Below are 27,838 nucleotides of genomic sequence, written 5' to 3'. Positions count from 1 at the left end.
AACTTGGCTATAAGTTTCTGCTCAGCGATTCTGCGTTGTCACACGTCCTGAAGGCCGCCTTGGAGAACGCTTACCCGGAGATCAGAGGCTGAATGCCCTTGAATGCTGTAGTGGTCCCCGACTGGAAGGGAACATTCCTGCCTGGTGATTGCCGCGCGATGTCCGTTCATTCGTTGTCGCAGCGTCTGCATGGTCTCGCCAATGCACCACGCTTCGGAACATCCTTTCCTTTCCATTCAGACAATTCACACCTCTTTAACCTGGGGTTACCCCTATCTCTGGATCTGTAAAGATTCAATTACCTGCAAATGCTCGAATTCCAAGCATTGTCTGGCATCTTTGAATTTGTCTATATATATGTTTCTGGAACAAACCTCTTCATTCACCTGAGGAAGGAGCAGTGCTCCGAAAGCTAGTGTTTGAAACAAACATGTTGGACTTTAACCTGTGTTGTAAGACTTCTTACTGTGCTCACCCCAGTCCAACGCCGGCATCTCCACATACTGGGAATATAGTACAGACCCCTAATAGTGAGAGGGAGATAGAAAATCAAATACGTAGGCAAATTTTTGCCTGCACGAACAAGAGGAAAATTATAGTCGGAGATATCATCTGGGTGTTGTGACAGTTGGCGACCATATCGGAGATAATGATCGCAGCTCAAATTGAGCATTACCATGTAAAAGGACAAAGATAAAGCAGGAGTAAAAATTTTGAGCTGGGGGACAGTAAATTTTGCAGGAATGAGGTGGACTGGCCAGCACTGCTAAAGGATAAATCAGTGGAAACAGGGCAACATGGCAACACAGTGGTTAGCACAGTTGCTTCACAGCGCCAGGGTCCCAGGTTCAATTCCCAGCTTGGGTCACTGTCTGTGCGGAGTCCGCATGATCTCCCTGTGTCTGTGTGGGTTCCCTCCGGGTGTTCCGGTTTCCTCCCACAAGTCCCAAAAGACATGCTGTTGGGTGAATTGGACATCCTGAATTCTCCCCCTGGGTACCCGAAGGCGCCAGAATGTGATGACTAGTGGCTTTTAACAGTAACTTCATTGCAGTGTTAATGCCAGCCTACTTGTGACAATAAAGATTATTATATTGTAATATCTAGTGGGAAGCTCTAAAAAGTGAGATCCTAAATGGACAAAGTAGACATGTCCCCTTCAAGAATAAGAGTGGTGCTGCCAAATCTAGACACCACGTCCGATGAACAAATAAAACAGAGTGGAGGAAGGTGTGGAAGCGACATGCGGAGTCTGCATGATCTCCCTGTGTCTGCGTGGGTTCCCTCCGGGTGCTCTGAGGAAGAGGCAGAAGGTAGTGAAGTCTGGAATTCACTGCTTGAGTTGCTGGTGAAGGCAGAGACCCCAAACTCTTTTTAAAAGTATCTGGATCTGCACCTTGAGGGCTGTAAGCTACAGGGCCATGAACTGGGTGCAGGAAGGTGGGATTAGAAACAGCATCTGTGTGCCCTCGGGCTGGCATGGACAAAATGGGCCAAATGACCTTTCTGTGCTGTAACTTTTCTATGGTTCTCGGCTGAAGAATAGAACAGATTTGGCAGCTCACGAATCAACCCTACAAAAATCCACAGTAAGATCCAGGAATTACTGGATAAGAAATATAACTAAAATACTTAATTTTAAGAAAAATGCACCAAATGATTTAATCAACTTTTTTCAAAAAGAGAATGGGAAAGAAAAGAATGAAGAAAAGATCAAACAGAAAGATTTCCAATTTAAAACGTTTCTGAGGGGCAGCATGGTGATGCAGTGGTTGGCACTCTGCCTCAGGGCACCGAGGTACCAGGTTCGATCCTGGCCACAGGTCGGTCCATGTGGACTTTGCACATTCTTCCCGTGTCTGCGTGGGTCTCACCCCCACAACCCAAAAAGATGTGCAGGTTCCCTTAATTGGAAAGACAGAATTGGGTACTCTAAATTTGTTTGTTTTTTTTAAATAATGTTTCTGAAGCACTTAATTTAGCTTTTTTCTTGCAATATTAGCAAATCTTCAAGAAATATCATTCTTTGTTGGGATATGGCTTAATGGTTGCAGGTTGTCAGCTTTGGCTCTGTGGTAGAGCTATCACTAAAGTGAAACGTTTGTGGGTTCAAGGTTGGAATATCGAGGCTGGCTTTTCTGCATGATCAGAGATGTCATTTTTCAGAATCGACTTTAAGACTGTTAGCCGCGCCTGTCCTCTCAGGTGGAGGTAAAACAAGAGTGACTGTGAAGCGCTCACAGACACACTGAGGTCATGAAAGACGCTACGCAAAAGCCAAGGTGGCCATTAACCATGTATAAATCTGAACAGCAAGCATCTGCGGGTCAGATGCTCCATTCATAAGTGTTCACAGATGGACATACATAGATACAAAGAACATACAGTGCAGAAGGAGGCCATTCGGCCCATCGAGTCTGCACCAACCCACTTAAGCCCTCACTTCCACCCTATCCCCATAATCCAATAACCCCTCCTAACTTTTTTGGACACCAAGGGCAATTTATCATGGTCAATCCACCTAACCTGCACGTCTTTGAACTGTGGGAGGAAACCGGAGCACCTGGAGGAAACCCACGCAGACACGGGGAGAACGTGCAGACTCCGCACAGTCACCCAACAGGGAATCCAATCTGGGACCCTGGCACTGCGAAGCCACAGTGCTAGCCACGTGTGCTACCATGCTGCCCAAATCATATAAGGCAAGGGTTCCTGGACTGAAACCAGAAGTAGGAATTGTGGCCAATTTCACCTTTCTGGAAACCAATAAGAGTGCTCCTATCACCACCCCAACTAAATGAGCTAACTCAAAACAGATCAGGGAATCAAACCTGGGAACTTTCAGGACCACGCTGTTCAGGTTCTCAATAGAAAATGTTATAGAAATAAAAGGTGGTCAGCAGGTACAAAAACAATCAAAGAGAACATTTGCCTTCATCTAAAGAAAGTTGGAATACAAAGGCAAGAAAGCGGTGCTTCAGTTGTATAGTCTTGGTCGGACCATATCTGGAGAACTGCACTCTGTTCTGGCAACCACACAACCACATAAACATGGTTTCATGGTCATTTTCTTGGTGTTTGCCCACAAATTAATTTGATTAATTTTTGCAGCTTCCCATAGCAGGGTTGTAAAACACAAGCTCTTGAGTTGCATATTCAGTAACATAAGCAACGCTCCCATAAAAAACAATTATTTGCTGCCATGTTTTCTAGCAACCCCCCCCCCCCTCTCCAGCCACAGGGCAATCAGTAGCTAAACTGATTGCAAGCACACAAAAAAATGCAGTGCTTTTTAAACATGTTGCATGTCAATTCAAATCTATCCAATATCACCAATGGGTAGTTCCTGCAGCACTCCGAAACTATGTCTCAGAATGATGGCAATTACTGGCAAAGGAGCCATGCAGCTGAAGCTTTTAATCTTGTACTCATCAGGACAGATGCAAAACTACCAAAATTCAAATTGAGCACCAAGAATTGCTGCATGAGAGAAGATTGGTTGGAATGTTGGCATTCTGGTACCTGTTCTGATGAGTGCAAGATAAAAAGCTTTGACAGCATGTCTCTTTCTTTCAGCAATATTCAAGTTCTGTACAATCAAGTGGCCATAAAGATGGCAATAGAAACAAGCCATAAAACATGGAGAACTCAGAAATGTCAACGTTTACAAAAACATTTTTCTGCCACAGTTCCACCTTAGTTACCTGCTGGTTTGCAGACAATTTCCAAGCAGACCATTGGCATCATCTTGACCATTTTTATTAAAAGGAAGTTCATTTTTCTGGATTGTCAATAGCACTGAACGTGAACAAAAATGTTATCTGCTCACAAACAGTATTTCTGAGTTTTATGCTTTCAACCCGCTGTATCGAGGCAACCTTGCAGCAGGCATGCTGTATACAATCTACTGTTCCTCTCCAGCGACATCATCAAAATGAACAAGAAGCTGTAGGCAGCATTCATGTCACTGGAGACAACTTCAAGTAGTCACTGACAAACAAATTTTATACTGTAAGTTTGTTCCCAGATTGCCACTTACCCACAGTTTGAAAGCATAAAAAGTAAGGGCAGAACTAAGACAGACTCATAAGTGGCAATCAGAACAATGCGGGAATTCAGTAAAATGCATTTCCCCTTCAGCCCTATACTACTGGAAGCTTTCAAAACAGAACTTCAAAGTTCTACTTGATTCAGAATACTCTGAGTTATCTAAAATGGGCAGCACAGTAGCATTGTGGATAGCACAATTGCTTCACAGCTCCAGGGTCCCAGGTTCGATTCCTACTTGGGTCACTGTCTGTGCGGAGTCTGCACATTCTCCCCGTGTGTGCATGGGTTTCCTCCGGGTGCTCCGGTTTCCTCCCACAGTCCAAAGATGTGCAGGTTAGGTGGATTGGCCAGGATAAATTGCCCTTAGTGTGCAAAATTGCTCTTAGTGTTGGGTGGGGTTACTGGGTTATGGGATAGGGTGGAGGTGTTGACCTTGGGTAGGGTGCTCTTTCCAAGAGCCGGTGCAGACTCGATGGGCCGAATGGCCTCCTTCTGCTCTGTAAATTCTATGAAAAAAAATAAAGCTACTTTTCAGAAGACATCAATGCCTTTTCCTGAAAGAGAATCCACCGAAACTAGCAACAGCAAACTGCAGAGGCACCAATTTCTGGATGTTCTGAAATTGAAACATTTTCATGATCGTGTATAAAAGAGTCAAAAAGTACTTTGGAAATACTTCTCCAGTATTACAGAAAAATATGTTGCTGAAGATTTACATTTAACTTTGAATCTTTAGGATTGTGAAATTTAACCATGAACTTCCTTTTACCTTTGGACAGCTGCATGTTGAGTGCATCACCAAGTACTATATATATATATATATATATATATATATATAGCTGTCTCGAATAGCATTCGGAATAATAATTTGAAAGCAACTACACAGAGTATTTCACAGCTAGACCAGAATCAGTCGAAGCCAGACAGCTTCCACAGAGGTAGTTATTGTTGAGGTCATTGTGTGCATATAAGTGGAAATGTGGCAAAAACAGACAACAGTGGAGCGGCAAACAGGAGGCAATGGACTTCTTTCCACACCTGTGCTTTAGACCATACGTGCAGTTCAGTAAAGACTTGCATTCTTTAATTATTCTTTAAAACTTTCACCAAAACAATTTAAGACACAGCACAAACCAAGTCATAAAAACATGTTGCATAATGTAAAAAATGACATACGACGTCAAGATTTTTGTTCTAACCAAATGTGCAAATAAAATTGATGAACTTCAGTCATTTTCATTTATTCAAATTTAGCCAAGCAGTGCTTACATCGGATTGACAAACATTGTCTGAAAATAATGATAGATGCTTCAAGGACCGTATTATTTCCACATTAAAAAAATAAGTGAAGAGTTCAGATTACAGGGGCTGGTTTAGCTCACTGGGCTAAATCGCTGGCTCTTAAAGCAGACCAAGCCGGCCAGCAGCACAGTTCGATTCCCATACCAGCCTCCCTGGACAGGCGCCGCCGGAATGTGGAGACTAGGGGCTTTTCACAGTAACTTCATTGAAGTCTACTCGTGACAATAAGTGATTTTCATTTTCATCGTTGAGAGCAACAAAACTAGAAATTTTTTCAAGCCGCCTCAGACTCTCAGATATTTTGGATAGCATCCATCAAAGAAAACGGGGAAAAATTGCATTTGTTCTTCAATTTCTCATCAAAATACCCCAGAGCATTTCACAGCCAATTAGTTAACATTTAACGTGTAGCCATTGACTGTCGGCAATGGTGCGAATAGCAGACTGTGCAAATAGGGACAGACCAGTTTATACAGGCAGGGGCACAGAAACTAACTTCACGTCATCCAAAACTGTTGCCCGTGCCTTAACTCGCACCGAATCCTGCAAACTGTCATCTATATCCTCACCAATCTACATTGGTTCCCAGTCAAGTAATGTCTTGATTTTAGAATTGGTTTTCAAATCCCTTCCCAGCCTCAACCTCCTCCCTCCAGCAATCTCCTCCAGCCCCATCGAGATATCAGTCCTCCTCTAATTCTGGCCCCTGAGCAACCCCAATTATAAATCGCTCCACCAATGGTGGCTGTCGAAGCTCCAAGCTCTGGAATATTCTTCCTTCACTACTGTACCTTATTTTCTGCCTTCAATTACTTAAAGCCTATCTCTTCAACCAAGCTTTGATCTCATGTCCCAATAACTTCTTATGTGGCTTGGTGTCATGCTTTCTTTTATAACGTTCATGAACCACTTTGAGAAGTCTTGCAACACCAGGTTAAAGTCCAACAGGTTTGTTTCAAACACTAGCTTTCGGAGCACTGCTCCTTACTCAGGTGAACGAACCACTTTGGTGCTGCATAAATATACATCGTTATTGATATTGTCCCAGGTTGGCCAGAGCATTTAAATTTGCTCTCTAATAGAAGCTGGCAAAGCATCCAAAATCAGGTAATCACTTTCCGCCTTGGAATATTTCTATTTGCTCTTGAGATCTGGATGACATTAGCAAGGCTCCATTTATTGCCCAAATCTAAATGCCCCAAGGGCCTTCTTGAATGCTCCAGTCCTTCTGCTGGTAGTACTTCCACAGGTATGCGAGCAAGGGAATTTTAAGATGTTTGCATAGCACTGATGATAGACAGGTGGTCTATGCCCAAGTCAGGATGCTGTGATCCTTCAAAAGGACCATGGGGAAGATGCAGATGGTCCTATGAGCTTGCTGTTTTTTGTCCTCCTTGAGGACCAATCTGCAGAGCTGTGTTCTCAAAATAAGCGTGTAGCTACTTGTGAAAGTGACTGTGTGGTTAGGAAGTCTATCAACCAGATGTACACTGCCAGGTCCCACGATCGAGTTACAAAGCTTTAACAAGTCATCCACGGAAACATAATCTAGCATATTAATGCCTTCAGAACTTTCACAAGAGGAAAAGACAATATTGACAGACACAGAGGGCAAGAAAAAGATTTTTTTTAAAAAGCACTTGAAGGAACCACACGGCGGCCCAGTCATTGCTTACAAGCTCCAAAACACTAAAAAGACTATTTGCTGTTCCCTTTTTAAAAAAAATATTTTATTCAAGATTTTCATTACAACAAACAATACAGCAAATCCCAACCCACATTATACAAGTACACCCACCCAATCCCTGCTCATAAAGAAAGCAAAACATTAATAAAAATAAAAGCCAACCCCCCCCCCAATAACAGCTGATGGTAAACAATTCCCTGAAAAAAAAAGAGATGAAGGGCTGCCACATCGAGTTAGAACCCTTCCACTGATTCCCTCATGGTATACTTGATTTTCTCAAGGTGCAAAATTCAATCAGGTTCCCCAGCCAAGCTGGTCTTAGGCAGCACGGGGCTCCTCCACACAAGCAGAACTCGCCTCCAGGCTATTAGCCAGACGAAGAATAGCCCTCGTCTTCGCCTGCAGCACCGGCGAGTCCAAAACTCCAAAAATGGCCACCAACAGGCACAAATTCAGCTGAACTCCCAAAGTCCCTGACACTGTCAAAAAAGGAGACCCAGAAACTAATAAGCTTGAAGCAAGACTAAAAAATGTGCCTGTGATTTGTCAGCCCCCTACAGCACCGCTCACATCTATTTTCTATACCCGAGATAAACCCACTCATACACGCACTAGTCAGGTGCCCAAGTCACCACCTTGAACTGGATCCGGCGTAACCTTGCACGAGGTGAAGTTGACCCCGTGAAGAGCCTCACTTCACCACCACCCTCACCCAAGACCAAACACAGCTCACCCTCCCACTTCCTCCAACGATGCTTGCTCCATCATCAGCACCTGCCTGCTCCATCGCCAACATCTGCCCACTCCATTGCCAACATCTACCCATAGACATCCAAAATCTTACCCTCCTGTAACTCGGCCTTGGACAGGACCCTGTCGATATGCGAAGGCGACGGTGCCAGAGGGAATGACGGAAGCTCCTTGTGCAAAAGATTGCACAGCCGACAGTAGCTGAACACATTTCCTCTTGGGAGCTGGAATTCTCTAACAACTCGTCTCGGCTGGCAAACTTACCTTGCAGAAATATGTCCCTAACCCTCTCAAACTCCTCCCTCTTTGAAGGCCGGAACAATAAACTCAGCAAGGCGGCAGAAACCAATGGTTCCTGCAAACTGGAGCCAGCAGTGGCATGTAACCCAGTTTAACATGTTGCCTAAACAGATTCCCAAATCCTCAAAGCAGTCATCACACCGGGTTGAAAGAGAATTTAGCAGGGGAGAACGGGAATGTTGCAGTAACCAGGGCCCCGGAAACGACTATATGCATGAAACCTCCTCAATCAGCCACCAGAGAGAGTCCGGATCCATGAACAACCCCCGCACTTTATCAATTTTTGCTGCTCAAACAGATTAGATATCCCTTTGCAAAAAGTCCTACGAACCCAAGAAGTCTTACCACCCAAGCAAAAGTAGATTCAATTTATTAACCCTACAAAAGCCTTGGAAAGAAAGACTGGGAGACATTGCAACAACAAAAAAAACACATCTGGATAATATTCATCTTCACCATTTGTCCCCTTCCTGCCAAGGTCAGAGGGATGGCATCCAACCTTTTCAAACCAACCTTAAACTTTTTGATGGAACGAGGCCCAGTCTTGGGCCGCCTGGATTCCCAGATACTGGAAGCTGATCCTGTCCTGAAGAAATGGCAGCCTCCCAGATCAGTTCCCCTCCACAGGGGATTCACCGGAAAATATTCACTCTTGCTCAGATTCAGTTTGTAACCCGAAAGGAACCAAACTTCCTGAGTTACTCCATTATCTCCCCACATTGGAGAGTGGGCCCATGATATATAGTAACAAATTGTTCGCATTCAAGGACACCCTATTATCCCTCCGCCCATGCTCTAGCCCCCTCCATCTGGTAGACGATCTCCATGCAATGGCTAGCGGCTCGACAGCGAAAGAAAACAAAAGTTGGAAATAACTCGAGCTCAGAGCATTAGTACACACACTTACAGTGGGGCCCTGTAGAAAAGCCTAATCCATGAAATTAATTTTGACTCGAAGCCAAACCATCGAAGGATCTCAAAGAGATACCCCCATTCAACCCAAACAACGTCTGATCCTCATCCACCGAAATAAATCACCTCTGGCTCGGTCCCCGAGGAGTGCGGCAACATAATATATAGCAATCGCTTAATGTTGGCCGACAACTGTCGGCCCTTAACAAATCCAGCCCGCTCCTCTGAAATCACCCCAGGTAGGCAGGGCTCCAAATACATTGCCAACACTTATAGCGTTTTACAAAAATAGGCTGATACGATTCACATTCCATGGGATCTTTGTCCTTCTTCAGGATCCAAGAAATCATTGCCTGCGACAGTGTGGCCGGCAACATCCCCCGAGGACACTAATAATTAAACATATCCAGCAGGAGTGGGACCAACTGATCCACAATCTATTTGTAAAATTCAATGCGGAACCCATCCAGAAGCGGTGCTTTGCCGTCTGCATTAACCAAATACAGCTCATGTTTTTCTCCGGCCCTATCAGCATCTCCAACTCCTACCATCTCTCCTGCTCCATCGCCGGCAACGTCAACCCATCCAAAAATTGCTTAATCGATGATACTTCCTCTGGGGCCCCCAATTCGTACCGCCCACAGTAGAAGGCCTCAAACACCTCATTAACATGCACCAAACCAAACCGCCACCCGAGTCCCTAACCTGAACTGTCTCCAAGGAGGCAGCCTGTTATCTCAGCTGGTGCGCCAACAGACGACTGGCCTTCTCCCCATTCTCAAAGTCCCCCTCGAGCACCGTAGCTGGTTCACTACCTTACCCATTGGCAACAACTCAAAATCCATTCGCAATTTCTTTCTGTCCATCAATAACTCCGGTGTCGGGGTGAGCAAGTATTGTTAGTCTACCTCGAGAATGGAGTCCACCAGCCTGTGTCTCTCCATCTTCTCATGTTTATCCCTATAGGCTTTATAAGAGATTATCTCCCCCCTAATAACCACCTTCAGGGCTTCCCAGAGCGTGGAAGGCAAGGCCGTCTAATTCCTGTTGAACTCAAAGTACTCCCCAATGGCAGAGAATACATGCTCACAAAATCTCTTATCCGCGAGCCATGCTGGGTCCACGGGGAGTTGCTGAGAGCAGCCAGACTGCAACACGAGTTCCACAAAATGCGGAAACTGATCTGCGATAACGATCGACGACTATCCTGCCCCCTCACCCCAGAAAGAGACCTACCGACCACAAAGCCACCAATCCGGGAGTAAACCCGGTGGACTTTGGGGGGGGGGGGGTTCACTTACTGAAACCTAAATCTTCACGGACCTGCCCGCCCTCCATCTGCTCCATGAACACCAATAATTTCTTTGATGCCGTGGTGGACTCAAGAGACTTGGGACTCAACCGAGGGTCCAAAACACAATTGAAGCCCCCCCCCCCCCCCCATAATTAGCTGATGCGAATCAAGATCTGGGACAAACGGCAACATCTGATTAATTAATGCCGTGTCATCCCAATTCGGTGTGTACACAATGACCAGCACCACCGACATGCCTGCAATGACCCCACTGACGATTACATAACTTCCACCTGGGTCTGTCAACATATTAGCTGCAGAAATGGCCACTTTAATGCACAATAGTGGAAAATCAACACCCGAACCCCCTCGCCCAATAAACTCCAACAGTACAATATACAAACCCCAACTTCGCCCAGAAAAAGAACAAGCCCAGTCACAACCCCACATTATAAAAAATCAAACAAAAAGTACAAATACAGATGAACTTAACAATGAACAAACAGCAAACATTAAAGCCCTTAAGCACATCAGTTCACCCCCAGTCTGTGCTTCTTAACAAACGTATTTGCATCCTCTGATGCATCAAATTAACAGCCGCTGTCGTTGAAAGTCACCCAAAGACAAGTCGGGTATACCAAACCAAATCTCTCAAATCGGTGGCTGGGACTGAATTTTAACTAATTAGTGGTCTTGTGACTCTCTTCCTCCATGTTTTATTCAAAATAAAGTAAAAGTTAGGGATTTTTAAGCCAGGGTTCCTATCTGGGATCTTCCCATTCAGTTATAACATCAACTGATTAATTTAGTTTGCAACTATCGAAATTATCCAGGCACCTGGATTTGTACTTCCCTTATATTTGGCTGGCTAGTTAAGATCTGCATACCTGGGCGGCACGGTGGCGCAGTGGTTAGCACTGCTGCCTCACAGCACCAAGGACCTGGGTTCGATCCTGGCCCCGATCACTGTCCGTGTGGAGTTTGCATATTCTTCCCGTGTCTGCTTGGGTCTCACCCCCACAACCCAAAAGGTGCGCTTGATGGGTGATTTGGCCACGCTAAATTGCCCCTTAATTGGGGGAAAAAAAGAATAGAGTACTCTAAATTTATTTTTTAAAATATTTGCATATCTAATTAAAAGAAACCTGCTGCTTGATTATAGTACTGTAGTGGTCACGAAGTTCAAGAGTCGAATCTCAAAGTATATGAACTAAAACCAATATGAACTAAAGATTCTGTTGCAAGTAAACTGAATTATTTTCAAAGCCAAATAAGATTTCACTGAAAATTCTTTCATAATGCAGAAAGAATAACCTTTCTGAATTCTTTAACCTTTGATCAGAAAACAGGAGACAAATTATAAAAGTACGTTCAAAAATCTTAGTCACCGAGTTCTTTGACGTTTATGCATAAAGGTTGGGGGCGTGAGCGAAGGGGAAAAAAGGAATTATATGGCATGTTGCAACATGCAATTTCAGATCTTTTGCTTTCATATTAAGAGGGGGGATCTCTTGCACTAGATATGTAAGGATAATATAAAATACTATTGATGCAAATGGTGAAATAGAACTTGTATTCATAGAATCTCTACAGTGCAGAGGTAGGCCATTCGGTCCATCGAGTCTTCACTCTGAAAGAGCACCATACCTAGGTCCACACCCCCACCCTATCCTCCTAACCCAGTAACACCACCTAACCTTTTGGACACCATAGGGCATTTTAGCAGGGCCAATCTACCTAGCCTGCACATCTTTGGACTGTGGGAAGAAGCTGGAGCACCCGGGGAACCCACGCAGACATGGGAGAAAGTGCAAACTCCACACAGTCACCCAAGGCCAGAATCGAATCTAGGTCCCTGGCACTGTGAGTCAGCAGTGCTAACCACTTTGCCACTATGCTGCCCATAATGCTGCAGACTATAATTATTTTCGAAACCTTTTACCACAAACCTTCATCAGTCATTGCATTTTTCAGTCCATGTTTTCTGAAGGATAAAAAGACAAAAGTGTTATCATTCACAAAATTGTGAGATGAACAAGCTTTGACTGCCTTAGTTGTTTGCAATCCCCAGACATCGCCAGTCAGTGGCGATAGATACAAAAACCTTTGAAGTCCTGTCTTGCTTCATAGTCGTACATTATTGCTGATGTAAACAAAGAATCTTATCACCACATTAACAATCATTTTTGAAATGCAACAGAATTGTCAGAAATGGCAGAATGCAGTACACAAAAGGGAGCAGGAGGCTTCCACAATCAAAATTTGGATCCAAAGCCAAGAAAGTCCCATCATCAAAAAAGGACAAAACTTAGTAAATACCGTCTTTGTTTAGAAATGGGCCATGATGTGGAGATGCCGGCGTTGGACTGGGGTGAGCACAGTAAGAAGTCTTACAACACCAGGTTAAAGTCCACCAGGTTTGTTTCAAACACGAGCTTTCGGAGCGCAGCTCCTTCCTCAGGTGAAGGAGCTGCGCTCCGAAAGCTCGTGTTTGAAACAAACCTGTTGGACTTTAACCTGGTTTAGAAATGGGCATAGCCAAGACTTTGTAAACCCATTAGCTGTGCTTTACAATTCTGTGCTCTCCTTCCCCATATGAGGTTCGATTTGTGGATGAACTGATGCAGGAAACCAAAATGACAAAATCTCAAGTATCAGGCTTAGTCCAGCATAGTCAAAGAAAGGAGACTAATATTGCATTTTAAATCACTGAACGGAAAAGTTTTCAAAAAGGTGACTATTTGGAGCCTGAACACATTTTGTGCTCCAATATAGATTGGAGGAAAGCAGACAGGGGTATCAGCAAGTTAATTCAATGGAACATCTGAACTTAAGTTGAATCAAAGGCAAATACGAGTAAACCCAATTGATACAAATAATTACCACTGAATGGACTGCTTTAAAAGCAAGACTGGTAAGGGAGGAAATGATCTCTGTCCCTTCAGCTATGAAGGTTGTTTAGGGGAATAAAGGTTTTCCCCCAAATGGAAAAATACTGCTGCTGGTGAAAATGCAACACTATTTCTTTGCAAAGATAGGGTGATTTTGTTTCAATTTTCCCCACATAGGAAAAGCAAACCTCTGATCTTAAAAGCAGATGATCTGGTGATGCAATTAGTTGATGCCTGATTGCACTGAGGCATAGAGTAAGAAGATGTGGGTTCATAGCCCACCAAGGCATCAATGTAATACAGATCATGAACTGCTGTGTTAAAGCTCATCCTTGATCGTCGGAAGGTTGGGGTGTGTGTGTGTGTGTGTGTGTGTGTGTGTGTGTGTGTGTTTAATCCAAAAGGGCTGAGCGGAAAGTGCATGACTATGGCTTAATGTCTTTATCAAGGTGGAATTTACATTCTGGATATGGCTAGATATTGCACTGAATGGCCAACCAGGCCCAAAGACAACGCAGTTGTATATAACTGTTGTGCCCTTATTTGTCTCCAATATGTTAACACTTATATTGCTAAAGAAAAGCAGAAAACGCGGAGTCCCCAAAAAAAGTCAGTCAACACCTGAAAAGAGAACAAACGAGGCAGCGATTCAGGTGTGGATCCATCCTCAGTTCTGGCAAAGCGGCCCATACCTCAAATGCGACCTCATCTGTTCTCTCTACAGAAGTGGACTGCCCTGGTGCATTTGCAACATTTCCTATCACACTTCCCGATAACTATTGGCAGAGTTTTCAATCTATTAATGCCAGCTTGACTGGCCAGAGTCAGACTTGAGGGGAAACTGTCCTACTGCTTTCAAGTCCACCTGATAGACAACTGAATAGACAGAAGTTACATCACTATTTTAAATTTCTTGAGATACAGATACCTAAATAATTTGTGGCAGTTATCTGAAACCTCAGGTATAAATTGAAGCTTTCGGGTTACCGTGAAGACCACAAGTGAAATGCTACACCTTTATGAATTTCTTTGCACGGGAATGAAGTGCAAAATTTCATTAAGAAAGCAAAATCTGTTACACGGACTTTGTGCGACAAATGAAGAATTATTTTTTAAATGGCCAATTTTTTTTTACTGTTTTATTCAGGAAGACTTCAAAAGCACAAGAGGACTCACATCAATTCAAATCCTACAAAACAATTCTTACACTCAACTCTCACGTTATGGATCTAACAATTGAGCACAGTAAAAATGAATTGCTGGTTTCATTTACCGGAAACTCAAATTCTGTCTTTGATCTAAAGAATACATTTGACTAATTTTCTTCAATTAATTAACAACGCTGTTCTTTTGATTGAAAAATAACTGGTTTTCCCCATTCTGAAGATATGCAAGTTTGACACAGATATGCAAATTGATCATGGATCTTCAGGACTGTATTTGTGGCACCTGTCACCTGTTTCACATTGTTAATTAGACACTTTATAAATGTGTGTCTGGGAATTTCTACCCCAAGTAGTTAACAGAAATACTGATTATAGAGTTTGAAAAAGGATGAGATTTCTTTCGAAAGTAGCTACTTAAACAGTTCCACGAGAAACCAGTCTTGCTCGAGGGTGAACGAGCATGAGGATGAAAAGCATTGAATTCATAATAAAGGACTTGGGGGTAGGTCATTCAGCACCTCGAGTCTGGTCCTTCATTCAATTAGATCACAGCCGATCAGCACGTCATCTCCATTCACCCTTAATTCCTTGCCAAACAAAAATCTATCAATCCCTTCTGAAATGTTCAACTGACCGAGCCACAGATTTTAAGGGTGTTGTGTGAAATAATGCTCCCTGGCATAATCCCAAGGAGAACTTTCTCTAACTTGAAAGATATGTCCCGCTTGTTGTGGTCGTCTCCACCAGAAGAAAAGGCTTCAGTCCAACCATCCTATCAACTAATTTAATCATCTTAAATATGGCAATCAGATCATCCTCAATCTCCTACAGCCAAGGGAATACAAGACTAGCCTATGTAAAGTGTTATTTTAATTTTTCAGATGTGAGCATCGCCAACGAGACCAGCATTTATTGTCGTTGACAAGGTAGTGTGAGCCAGCTTCCTGAACTGCTCCAACTCTTGGTGGTGAAGATATAACCATTGTTAGGAAGGAAGCGCCAGGATTATGACCCAGCGGCAGCGAAGAAACAGTCCCAAGTCAGGAAAATATGTGAAATGAAGGGGAACCTGCAGGTGGTGGTCACCATTTAACCTCTGTAGTCGTACTTTCATTCTAGAGAAGCTGTGCTGTACGCCCCTCTAAAGCTAAACATGCTCGGTCTGAACTCTGATCATTATTTGTTTCTCAAAATCATTATGCTACAGGACACGAATCATAAATTGCTTAATGTAACAATTTTAAACTCAAAGGCAAATCAAAGGTCATGAAGTTGCAGCTGACTCATTCCAGACTCAATGATATGCATTATGTTTACAGTACTTCTAATATATGCTGATAATTGAGCTTTAAATTATCATTTAACATATTTGTTGATTTAGTCTGTGAAATTCCACTTTGCTGTACATCATTTGCCATCTTCAGATCATCCCGTGGAGCAGTACATGATTACACTAAATGTATTTGTTGGTGGCACAGTGGTTAGCACTACTGTCTCACAGCTCCAGGGATCCGGTTTCAATTCTGGCCTCGGGTGACTGCCTGTGTGGAGTTTGCACTTTCTCCCCATGACTGCATGGGTTTCCTCCAGGCTCTCCGGTTTCCTCCCACAGTCCAAAGATGTGCAGGCTAGGTGGATTGACTGCGATAACCTGCTCCTTAATTGGAGAAAAAAATGTATTTGCAGATCGCTGCATTTGGGGTTTGATTATCCTTGTGTATGGCAACGGTGCTACTTCCACTTTGTAAGAGCATGGTTATGGGAACATTTGCTTGACTGCAGCAAACAAAATTATTTTAAAATCCGATGGGACTGAAAATACCAGACTATTAATTCTTCACTGTTGTTCCAATAACAGAGGTGGAAGACAGCTCATATCTTAACAGAAAAACTAAGCTTCGAGTCATAAGTATATCTACATTAAGACAATCTTAAAATTTTAGCAGCATTCATTTCACTTCAGCTATAATTTTGGCATCCTGTGGCAAAACAAACTTGTTATGATCACAGTAGATATTATAAATGGACGGGAAGATCCCAGAATAGTACCTTGGTTCAAAAGACCGTAACTTTTTTCAAATAAAATGTCGAGGGATAGTGTCACAATGCCGCTAATTAGTTTTAACAACAAGAAAAAACATTTATTAAACATGAAAAAATTGGATTATAATATAATACTCCTTTACTCTCTCTTTAGCTTAACAATTAAACATGGTTTTAAGATTAACATGGATTATAAAGTACATCTTAAAAACTACACTGGTCTCATTAACACACAAAGTCCCTTTTAAGTAGACAAGATGACTGTGGTAAGACACACTACTCTCTTAATTCAAGTGAATGTCTGTGAATTTCTCCTCAAAATCTCCCCAGATGATTCTCATACTGGGATACTCCTTTTCTCACTGAACTCCAGCTTCCACGCGAGGGATTTCAAATTTTGCTTTCAGAAGTTACACTTTCAAACATTATTTTTAATTATGTTTTTACTCCCCTTTTCCATCAAGGTTTCACTTCATGTTTTATAGCTCTCCCTTCAGGTTTACCTTGACTTTACACAAACTCTTGAGGTGCAGCCATCTAGTTCCATAATTATTTCAATTAATGCCTCCCAAACTATAGTAATTTCTCACAAATCTGAGCACTACTGCAGATATCTTTCTGGCCACTCATAATACAATGCCTTTTCATCTGTCTGTGACTTTACTGAACAGTAATCTGTTCCATTAACTGTAGGCTTCTTGGAAATTTCTATTAATTTCTCTAGTTTCTTTAAGTAGCTGGACTTCAGATTTTGCGACTTGCGCTTTCTATACCATTGATCCATAGTATGGCTTTTCTTCTAGCAAGGCTGTGACAGGTGCTCCCTCTTTAGCCTTCTAAAACCAACTGCTTCTAGCAGAGCTCTGAGAACTGGCTTCTCCCTCACAACCTATCAAATTAGTTAAACTAAAATTTTAAAAGCTTTGTGACCTTACAAAGCTCCAGTTGCTAAGCAACCACAGCTGGTTTATTTACTCTTCGTGCCATTGCCCTCTACAAGCACAATAGAATCACTTGGAATTGAATCCAATCCCCACACATACAAACACCGTTGTCCAGTATGAATCTAACTATAGGTCTTAACCTTCAAGACACGGAAACATTAAATGCAACACACTTCAAACTAATTCTAATGTCTACCAACACAAATATAAATCCCATAAAACTACCTTTGGTTTCCTCACAAAACTGTTAAGATTTAGCTATGATTCATGTATGTTGGACTGGAATTACTCTTTGAATCAGCAATTAAAAATGTAGCAATTTTAAGCATAACTTGCTGATTTTGCTAAATCCAGTCAAGAAAAATGTGGTTTTAATGTACAACGGTAGTAAATCCTACTGAAGTGAACTGTGCAGTACTCTACCACTATGTGAAATCATCAAAATCCCCAGAGGCATCCAAAAACATCAAAAGGATACCCACATGAACTTATCAAATCTTCTCATGAACTGAGATCACAATGGAAAGCAGGTTGTGAAGTTAATCGATTGGGATCTGTTCGCATCAAACAACTGGTAATACAGATTCAGATGTTAGCCTTCTGCCACTAGAGGTCCTCAATGGGCCACACAGAAGGCAAAGCTTAAATTGAGCAGCAGACAATTGATTATACAACATTACGGTTTACTTCTGCAGGTCCCAAATGGTTGTTAATGCAGAAATTTTCGACAGATTGGTAAATTTTGGAATAATTCAATTTGTTTTACATAAGAACATAAAAATTGACAAATAGGAAATAAAACCAGCTGCTTCGCCCCATGCAGTCATCGTGCAACTGTGCATTGCATTCCCAAAAGCTTTCCATCAACCAGCAGCCAGGATATCCTACTAGGAGCAAAATACAGATTAGCTGTGGCCAACCTGCAGCTCGACGGCCACATGTGACCCATCTGGATTCTGAGTGCAGCCCAGGCAACATGTTCTTGACCACTGCCCATGTGCAGGGTTGCCATGGGCAGGATTGACTGAGAGAGTCAAGCATACCCTCTGTGTCCAAAGTGTAAACATTTCTTTTGTTTCAGCAATTTGAAGTTGATGGCAGTTCATATTAATATACGACTGATTAAACATTTTCTACTAATTGTTGTGAAATATTCAATTTCAATCTTGCTGCCCACCGAGATGAAGGACGGCCACTCATGCGGCCCACTCACCAGCCTAGGTTGCCCATCGCTGATTTAGATGAACAAAGAAGCCTCTCGGGGGAGAAAAGCCTGGGAAATCTTTCTCTGACCCCTTCATTAAACTAGCACGGTAACATTGTGGATAGCACAATCGCTTCACAGCTCCAGGGTCCCAGGTTCGATTCCGGCTTGGGTCACTGTCTGTGCGGAGTCTGCACATCCTCCCAGTGTGTGCGTGGGTTTCCTCCGGGTGCTCCGGTTTCCTCCCACAGTCCAAAGATGGGCAGGTTAGGTGGATTGGCCATGATAAATTGCCCTTAGCGTCAAAAATTGCCCTTAGTGTTGGGTGGGGTTACTGGGTTATGGGGATAGGGTGGAGGTGTTAACCTTGGGTAGGGTGCTCTTTCCAGGAGCCGGTGCAGACTCGATGGGCCGAATGGCCTCCTTCTGCACTGTAAATTCTATGAAATCTATGAAAACAAAGGAATTTCGGAGGCCACAGTAACCAAAGACACATCACCCAACATCCCACCATATTTTTGTACAAAACCAGGAACTTGTCCAACTTCTTTCTGAAAGTTTGGAGCATATCCACATTCACTGCACGAGCTGGAAAGGTTAATGACCCTCTGCAAACAAAAACAAAATGAAACACACCTTGATGTCTAGCATAGCCACTCAACCTCAGGTTATCCACTGCCTATCTAATTAAAATAGTCCATCCACATGCACACTGTACAGTCCCTTCATGATTTTAAAGAACTCAATTTCACCAGGGTCTGATGGATTTGGTAGAGTAAAAAGAGCCAGGTCTCCAATTTATCATGGTTAACTAAAGAAATTTCAACTGGGAATCAATCTAGTGGTCCTTCTCGGAACATTTTCCAAGGCTTGCATATCATCCACCATGTCAGGGGTCCATTTCCTAGACAATGGCAAAAATCTGATACAAGGATAACATTGGGTTTTGTATTTTGTTCTGGATCACCCTGGTCATAGATTCTAATACTCTATTTGTTTTGTTGTAAGCCTTGAGGCACTGGTCGTGAACAGGTAAAAGATTTTTTGTATTGCAACTAAGTGTCCTTCGAGCTTGACAGACTTAAGTTTGAAACCTTGCGTGGTATATATAAGCAACATACCTGAAATTTATCATCACACAGTATCAAGCTCCTTTCTGAAAGTTTGGAGCAAATCCACATTCACTGTACATTTTGGAAAGTACAATATGTCGCACAAATCCTGCAGCATTGAAACAAACATTTGTTAGGGAAGCACGGTGGCACAGGGCTGCCTCACAGCTCCAGGGACCCAGGTTCAATTCTTTGGGTGAAGTTTGCACTTCCTCCCCATGTCTGCGTGGGTTTCCTCCACGTGCTCCGGTTTCCTCCCACGGTCCAAAGATGTGCAAATTAGGTGGATTGGCCATGCTAAATTGACCCTCAGTGTCCAAAAGGTTAGGTGGAGTTACTGGATTACGGGGATAGGGTGGAGGATTAATAGGGTGCTCTTTCCAAGGGCCGGTGCACACTCAATGGGCCAAATGGACTCCTTTGGCACTGTAAATTCTATGATTCTATGGCTCCACCTGGAATTATGTAAATACCTGGCAATTTGGAGCCCATTCAGGCACCTCCCGCAGCTCAGCCACCACCCAAACAACGAACACCCAGGAATGTCACAGCAGATGTACAGACTCTTAACCCTCAGGTACAGCTCCACAGAGAATATGCCTCAGATATACTGACTTTGCACCGTTTCTGTGATAACCCCAGATCCAGCCAAACCTCAGTGTGAGCTGCCAAATTATTTTGACCCTTGAGTACTTTTACAGTATTTTTACATTGTGCTGACTGTCACTTTTTAGCCACGTGTTCCTCTGCCAGTACTTCAAACTGTACCAGGACTTCATAAACTGTATGGATATAATTTATTTTCCAAAGGAAAATTAATTTAAAGATCCTGAAATGAAATAGTGCTGATGTGCTGGACTGTTATGCTGTCAGTATTAGATTTAAGACATCGTTAAACTGATATCTAAACTTCTTTTTTACAACCTGGGAGAAAATGGCAACAGAATATTCTCGCATAAAAACGTTGGTAACTGCTATAGGAAATAAACAACCTGAAGGAGGAAATTTGAAAACTCGGTTGTGGGCATTTTCAGCAGTACTGAAATACAGTCTATGCAGACAAACAAAAGAGCCTTGCATACTTTCAAAGGCAAAGGATCAATATTTTCTCCTTTATCACCTTCACTTTAATAACCCAGTTTACAATGTCAATCCCAGGTGACTACACACACAGCAAAAAATCATTCACTAATTCCTTTTTTCATTTAGTAGACAGACCACAAACCTCTGGTCCCTGCTGTACATTTACAGACATTTCTGCTCCAGTCAATGATGGGAATTTTGCAAGACTGAAAGCTAAGTAGAATTTCACCAGGAACTTAAAAACCATCAATTCTTTTTCATCCTTTGGGGTGCAACACGCATTTAGTCGGAAACAGCCAGAACGGATCTGTACCTCATTAAATCTTTAATGTGAACCTACTTCAGAACAGATGACATTAACATTTTTTGATTCCATACCATAAAGTTCTAAAAAAAAAAGAGTAATTTATTATTGCCTGAACCAGGCATTTCCACAACATTACTCTGAGGTTTTGAAAATCTCTGCTGAAGCAGCAAAAATAAGACTTTGGTGATACATTTTTGCTTTGGAACCAAAATTTAAACAACACAATTTTGCAAATCAGTTCACAAATCATGGCCTCCAAGGTCACAATGTACCTGCCCACTCCAAATGAACTTTTGCAAGCCTACGCATTTCTTAATTGTAGTTCTAAATTATTTAGAAAAACATGCCAATTTTTTTAAGAAGTCAGACTGAGATCCAATCATTTGTTTGTTATGGAAGAATGACTCAGATCATACACACTTCTGCCCATATTCAAATTAGCAATCGTAAATTGTGAAGAAAATATAAAGGTGAAAAATGTAAAGCTTGCACAGAAACGGTAGTGATTTTAATGGTTGAATTGATTGATAGTCAAGAGTCTGGTTATAGTGGTACCAACATGCAAAATTAAACAACTTCACCAAAAGGGAAAATGCTAGAAACCTACAATCTTCCTTTTCTTTATTTGTGGTTTCAAATAGCTCTAAATGGCCCCAAAAGGCAAGCCTGCAAATGGGACGCCAAGGAGTATATATCCAGCCAGGTTGTACGTGCTTACCTGCCAGATGGCAGCAAGGTATAACCAACTCACCACTTCATGGCCTGGGAAACTGGAATTCAGTAATCTGGGCCCAAGACTCTCCGGCACTGCAGCTCTCGAATGGAGCCAATACGTCATCTAACCACTCAACAACCATGCTTTTTCGATTGGTAAAACGGCACCACCAGTTTCGGATTTCACAAACTGACACACAAATTTCTGCATAATATTCACACCACTACAATGGTTAATTCAATATTTTTAAAAAGCTACAGTGACTCAGCAACTGTTAAGCAAGCCAGTATTCCGAGATCATTAGTTTCCTTGACATGCACCTCAAAGGTAATATACTAAAGCTACAGTTTCTGGACTGTAGGGGATACGGGAGCAAGTAAAGAAAAATGTGAGCAATTTTAAACGAAGGCATTGGCAGAACCAGAAATGGAGTGATAGGTGAGCAAGATAAGGTATGGGCAGCACAGTTTTGAATGAACTTAAATTTATCGCGTGGCTAGTTAGGAAAGCATTGGAAGAGTTGAATCGCGAAATGCCAAGGCATGGATGTGAGTTCAGCAGCAAACAGGCTACGGCAGGCTTGGAGACTGGCACTGCTTGGGGTTAAATAGGAGGTCAAGGATGCAAAAGTTCAGTTCAACCGCAAGAGAGCTGAGGAGGGCATGGAGTTGCTGTCGAGCTAAAACATGGCTTTGATGTCCCCAATATTAAACTGGAGGAAATTGCGGCTCATCCAAGAACAAGCAGCCTAACAACATAGGGAAAATATAGGAGGTGTCAGGACAAAAGGCAGCGTTGTGGTCCTTGCATGTGGACGTGAAACTCATGCCTTTAATTGATGTCGCCACGGGGTAGGTAGCTTGTCGCTAATAAAGTGGAAGTTGGTAAAGAATAGATCTTTTGGGAATTTCTGGCTGCGATTGGATAGATGAGTCGAGCCAAGCGAGGGTAGCCCTATGAAATGGACAACAGAGAAGGGTGGCCTGAGAAGAATGGTGTGGATTCGCCAACAGAAATGTTGCAGAAGGGTCAAAGAGAATAACAATCCTTGGGTAACAATTACAGAAAATATTATTTGAGACTTGTATTCAGGCCATCTCAATGCTGTGAGGGAGATGGAAACCTGATTGGAGGGAGTAAAACAAGAGTTGTGGATTTGGGATACAACTTTGGAGTTGAATAGAGGTTGGAGATGAGGTAATGGTTTGATAGGACACTTGAGTCAAGGGTGGCCTTTTTGAGGAGGGGTGATGACAGCAGTTTTGAAAAAGGAGGCAGACAGTATCTTAAGGAACCATTTGCAGCAGCTTTTATGTAGGCCAGGAATTAAATTAATTAATGCATCGGGAATGAAAGGTTAGTCTCATTAATAATGATCATGAAACTCCCGATTGTAATAAAACCCATCTGGTCCCTAATGACCTTCAGGGGTGGAAAATCTGCCATCCTTACTTGATCTGACCTGCACATTGAGTCCAGATCCACAGCAATGTGGCTGACTCATATCTGCTATCTGAAATGCAGTAGTGAGCCACTCAATTGTATCAAATCACTGCAGATCAAAGCATTGTGCAAGTACCTGCACCATGTGAAATGCAGCAATTCAAGTAGGGGGTTCGCCACTAACTTCTCAAGGGCATTAGGGGGTGGGCTGACCTTGCCAGTAATGCCCACATCGCTGGAACAAAATAAAGGGAGGGAATTTAGATGATCAACAGTTAAGTGGGAATTGGGTCAGGAGAGCAGGCGATAGTCTGATAGTGAGAGAGTAAAATAATTAGAAAAAGACAAGTTCAGGACAAGGATGGCGGAAGCCTGCAGAGCCCCTTGAAAAGGGGGTTTCCATCTTAATGGTAAAAATCTCAATGAGCTACTTGCACTTATTAATTGGAAGTGGGTGTAGGGGGTGGTGGAGAAAGTCTAAGAGTGCAAAGGTCTAATATGAATGCTGTTAATGAAAAAAAGATGGTATTATCCTTGCTCTGCAGGATGCTCGTGGAGCAGTGGACACTAAGGGCAGGGGGAAGGGAAGCTCAATAGCGCTTGGTGCAGAAAAAAAGCAACAAATTACCCTTAAAGCACCCCAATGCTATCAATCCCAAACTGACAAGTGGCAGAAACTATTCAATCAAATTATGCAAATACATTTGTCAACTTGCTCTGAGCCGCCATCCTGAAGGATTTTAAAATGGGTGAAAACATTCACATGCAAGTAATATTTAATATCAACTTGCAATTTTAGAGCACGTCAATGTAGAAAGGCCTGCCAATGCATCTAAAAATAAATAAAATAAAGAATCTGTAAGCCTAGGACTCGGGTGGGACTGCTCGGATGGTGCCTTATAAAAGTATTGGCATTTGTTTTCTGTTTTTGCTCGGTTAATATCTTAGCTCCTCCTGATCATCTGTGATCCATGTCAAAGACAGAAGGCTTCAGAAGGCAAATTGAGACAGCCTCCCTTCGAAACTTCATTTAGTCCACCACAATTTGAAGATACTATCAGAATTTTATATGCGCAAGACCCCCTTCTCCTCTTGTCTAGCACTAGAAAATGACTACAAATACTGGGTGCTTTGAAAGGTAACTGGGTTAGTTTCATACAAAATCGTAACAATATTTGGGGCAGCATGGTAGCACAATGGTTAACACTGCTGCCTCACAACAACAGGGACCCGGGTTCAATTCCAACTTTGGGTGACTGCCTGCACGGAGTTTGCATGGTCTCCCCGCGTCTGCGTGGGCTTCCTCCGGGCACACCGGTTTCCTCCCACAGTCCAAAGATGTGCAGCTAAGGTGGATAGTTGGTGCAGACTTGATGGGCTGAATGGCCTCCTTCTGCACTGTGATTATCCATGAATTTTTGAGCTGAGTGAATTAGTTGATAATCTAACAGCATGACTAATTAAAGTTTTTTATGTGCACCTCAGCTGAGTAGCACCATATTATATGATCCCACCACATTGGATATTAAAGCATGGCTCTTGCACATGTCCTGACTTAAAAAAAAAATCAACAGGTTCTTTCAAAATTTGAAACATTTATGTCTTGGTCTCGAAGAAGCCTAATATCACTCATGTCCTTTCAATGATTAGATTCAGCACTCATACACTCCATGGCCACCAGCAATCACACCCACTGTGGAACAATGTCACTATGAGCAACGTTGCAAGAGATCTTCTCGGAACGTTACTTAGCAAACAATATCTTTCACTATGACAGTGAACAGGAACACAAATGTGACAGTGCAGGTCACAAATGACAAGTGACCCGAGATTCAACCTCAGGTTGAATGTTGAATGGGCGTGCTGAGTGGCTGTCCTCAAAATATTTTCAATGGAAATGCCACTTCCCTCGGCAGCTAAAGGGCAGGGAAAGGTCAAGAGTAGAGAAAAACCAGGGCAGACGAGAGTCTGAGCTGTCTCGTGCCTTCACCTCTGCCACAACATCACAGCAATGTGTGTGCAAAGTCCATAATTGTGCACACTCTCAATTTCCACTTGGGGAGAGGGGGACACACACACACACACACACGCACAAAACCCACATTTACCTGGTTTAACTACTAGAAATACTCTGTCTGCTCCCATAACAAGTGTTAGAAAATTCATACGGCAACCATATTAGGACACAAATCAGGAAATTCTTCCCACAAATGACTGATCAATACCCTCCCATCATTTTTTAGACAGCAGTACCTGGGGAGATTAGGAGCAGGACTAGGTGACGATGAGGATGTCAGGGCTGTAGTTGTCGCTGTCATTGACAACTCCTGAGTCCGAGGAACCCTTCCCATTCTGTACCAGACTCCCATGTTGTTCAACTCCCTAAAAAGTACACAAAAAACTTTAAATATTTTTAGAAATACATTTGTTTGCTAAAAATATATTCAGTATTACAGTATTACATTTACTGAAACCATAAATGTTTCACAGTCCAGAGATTAAACTGTCATAATGGGCTAAACCTCAAAATTCTCACTCATAAATGATTGGAATTTTTATATTCTCAACCAGGCTTCTAAACAGAGTACCGGCCAAGGGTCACACCTGAAGCATTAACATTTCTCTTTTGGGTGCCGATTAACTTGTACATTTCCAACGTTTTTATGAACTTAGCATGAAAGCAGAAAAGACTTGCATCTATTAAACTTTTCATGCTTACAGGGCACCGCAAAAGCACTTTACAATCAATCAAGTAATTTTGTGTTAGCTATGTGCAGAGGTTGAATAGACTCGGACTGTTGTCATTAGAAAGACACAGATTGAGGGGTGACCCGATAGAGGTCGACATGATTATGAGGGATAGAGTGGATGGGCAGGCACTCTTTCCCAGGGCGGAGGGGTCAGTCACCAGGGGGCAGAGGTTTAAGGTCTGTGGGGCAAAGTTTAGAGGAGATGTGCAAGGCAAGTAGTTTTTTTTCTTACACAGTAGGTGGTGAGTGCCTGGAACACGTTTTCAGGGGAGTTTGTGGAAGCAGATACATTAACGGTGTTTAAAAGGCATCTTGACAAACACATGGATAGGATGGGTATAGAGGGATACAGCACAATGAAGTGCTAAGGCTTTTTGGCAAAGGTTAGTATCATGACCGTTACAGGCTTGGAGGGCTGAAGGGCCTGTTCCTGTGCTGTATTGTTCTTTGTATGCAGTGGGTAGAACACACAACAGCCAATTTGCACACAGCAAACTCCCACAAATACCAATATGTCAGCAACCTAATTATCTTTTTTTAATGATGTGATGTGAATTGAGGGATGAATGTTAGCCTCGACACTGGGGCGATACCCCCGTGCGTTTCATCGTAATAGCAGCATGGGATTTTCCATGTCCACCTGAGGGGGCAATTTATGGTCACATTTGGAAGCCTGACCAATAGTGCAGTACTGGAGCATCAGCACAGCATGGTGGGACTTGAACCCATAACCTTCTGACTCGAGGTGACAGCGTTGCCAACTGAGCCACAGCAGACACAATATCACCGTGCTGCAGGAAAATCTGTTCTTGACCCAACTTCACAACCCCGCCAAAACTCAGATTTTTGCACAATCCCACCCCATCAGTCCAGGAAACTAGAATTCTTAGAGCACTGATGCTGAAATTCAAGGAACATAAAAATACATCACTGATAGTCAACACATATTGTTGTTCAAAGTGTGTTCTAAATTCAGTTAAGTATTAATGCCAATAACCTCCAGAAGGCTTCTATTAATCTTGCAAGCTTTTAATGGCAATTTGGAATAAAGAAATCAAGGATTTTTTTTATTTCAGTGGTTTTAATTATAATAGGCATTCATCTTCTTGAGCAATATAGTCTTGCAAAATAGAGTGCAAAGAAAAACAATTACAACTAAGCCTTTGTTTGAATTCCATGAGCACCAGAAGTTCATTGATTCAGTGCTAACATCCTTTCTTCAAAAAAAGGGAAAAATTATAATCTTGCAAATAAAACCCAAGTAATTACTGACTTTTACAATTTCCTATCACTAAAGAAACTGTTTTGGATCTTTTAACACATTGGTATTTTAATTTTTATTATCTTATTCCACTCTTCAATTTTCTTGTGCTCACCTGGCTTGCAGTTTCTCCAACATCTCTTTCCCTATCCTAGTCTCATCACTATCTGTTGAGACTAATTAATTAACTTGAATAAAGTAGGCACAGGGAAAGCTGACAGTATTTAGCCAGCGTGCGGCCGATTTAACTCGTGTCACAGTAGAAATGGCGGGGGGGGGGGGGGGGGGGGGGGGGGGGAGAGAAGAGAGAGAGAGAGAGAGAGAGAGAGAGAGAGAGAGAGAGGAGAGAGAGAGAGAGAGAGAGAGAGAGAGAGAGAGAGAGAGAGAGAGAGAGAGAGAGAGAGAGAGAGAGAGAGAAAGTATTATGCAAAAACAAAAGAGAACATTAACAAATAATTTTTTTTTAAATTTAGAATACCCAATTATTTTTTTCCAATTAAGGGGCAATTTAGCGTGGCCAATCCACCTACCTTGCACATCTTTGGGTTGTGGGTGTGAAACCTGCGCAGACACAGGGAGAATGTGCAAACTCCACACAGACAGTGACCCAGAGCCGGGATTGAA

At 42.6% G+C, this 27,838-nt stretch overlaps 1 protein-coding gene across 9 annotated transcripts in view; it reads right to left on the bottom strand.

Annotated features, from left to right (window-relative positions):
* The window catches only part of LOC119955409 (multivesicular body subunit 12B-like), a 185,960-nt gene that overhangs the window by 105,779 nt on the left and 52,343 nt on the right, over positions 1-27,838 (bottom strand). For all 9 annotated transcript variants that reach the window (XM_038781497.1, XM_038781498.1, XM_038781495.1 and 6 more), the window contains one exon: positions 25,457-25,585. In XM_038781497.1, the coding sequence (XP_038637425.1) occupies positions 25,457-25,585 (129 nt within the window). The remainder of the gene's footprint in view (positions 1-25,456; positions 25,586-27,838) is intronic.

Source organism: Scyliorhinus canicula, chromosome 21 (assembly GCF_902713615.1).
Source record: "Scyliorhinus canicula chromosome 21, sScyCan1.1, whole genome shotgun sequence".
Taxonomy (NCBI): Eukaryota; Metazoa; Chordata; class Chondrichthyes; order Carcharhiniformes; family Scyliorhinidae; genus Scyliorhinus; species Scyliorhinus canicula.
The sequence above is the reverse complement of the archived record's forward strand: the minus strand, read 5'-3'. Positions and strand labels throughout refer to the sequence as shown.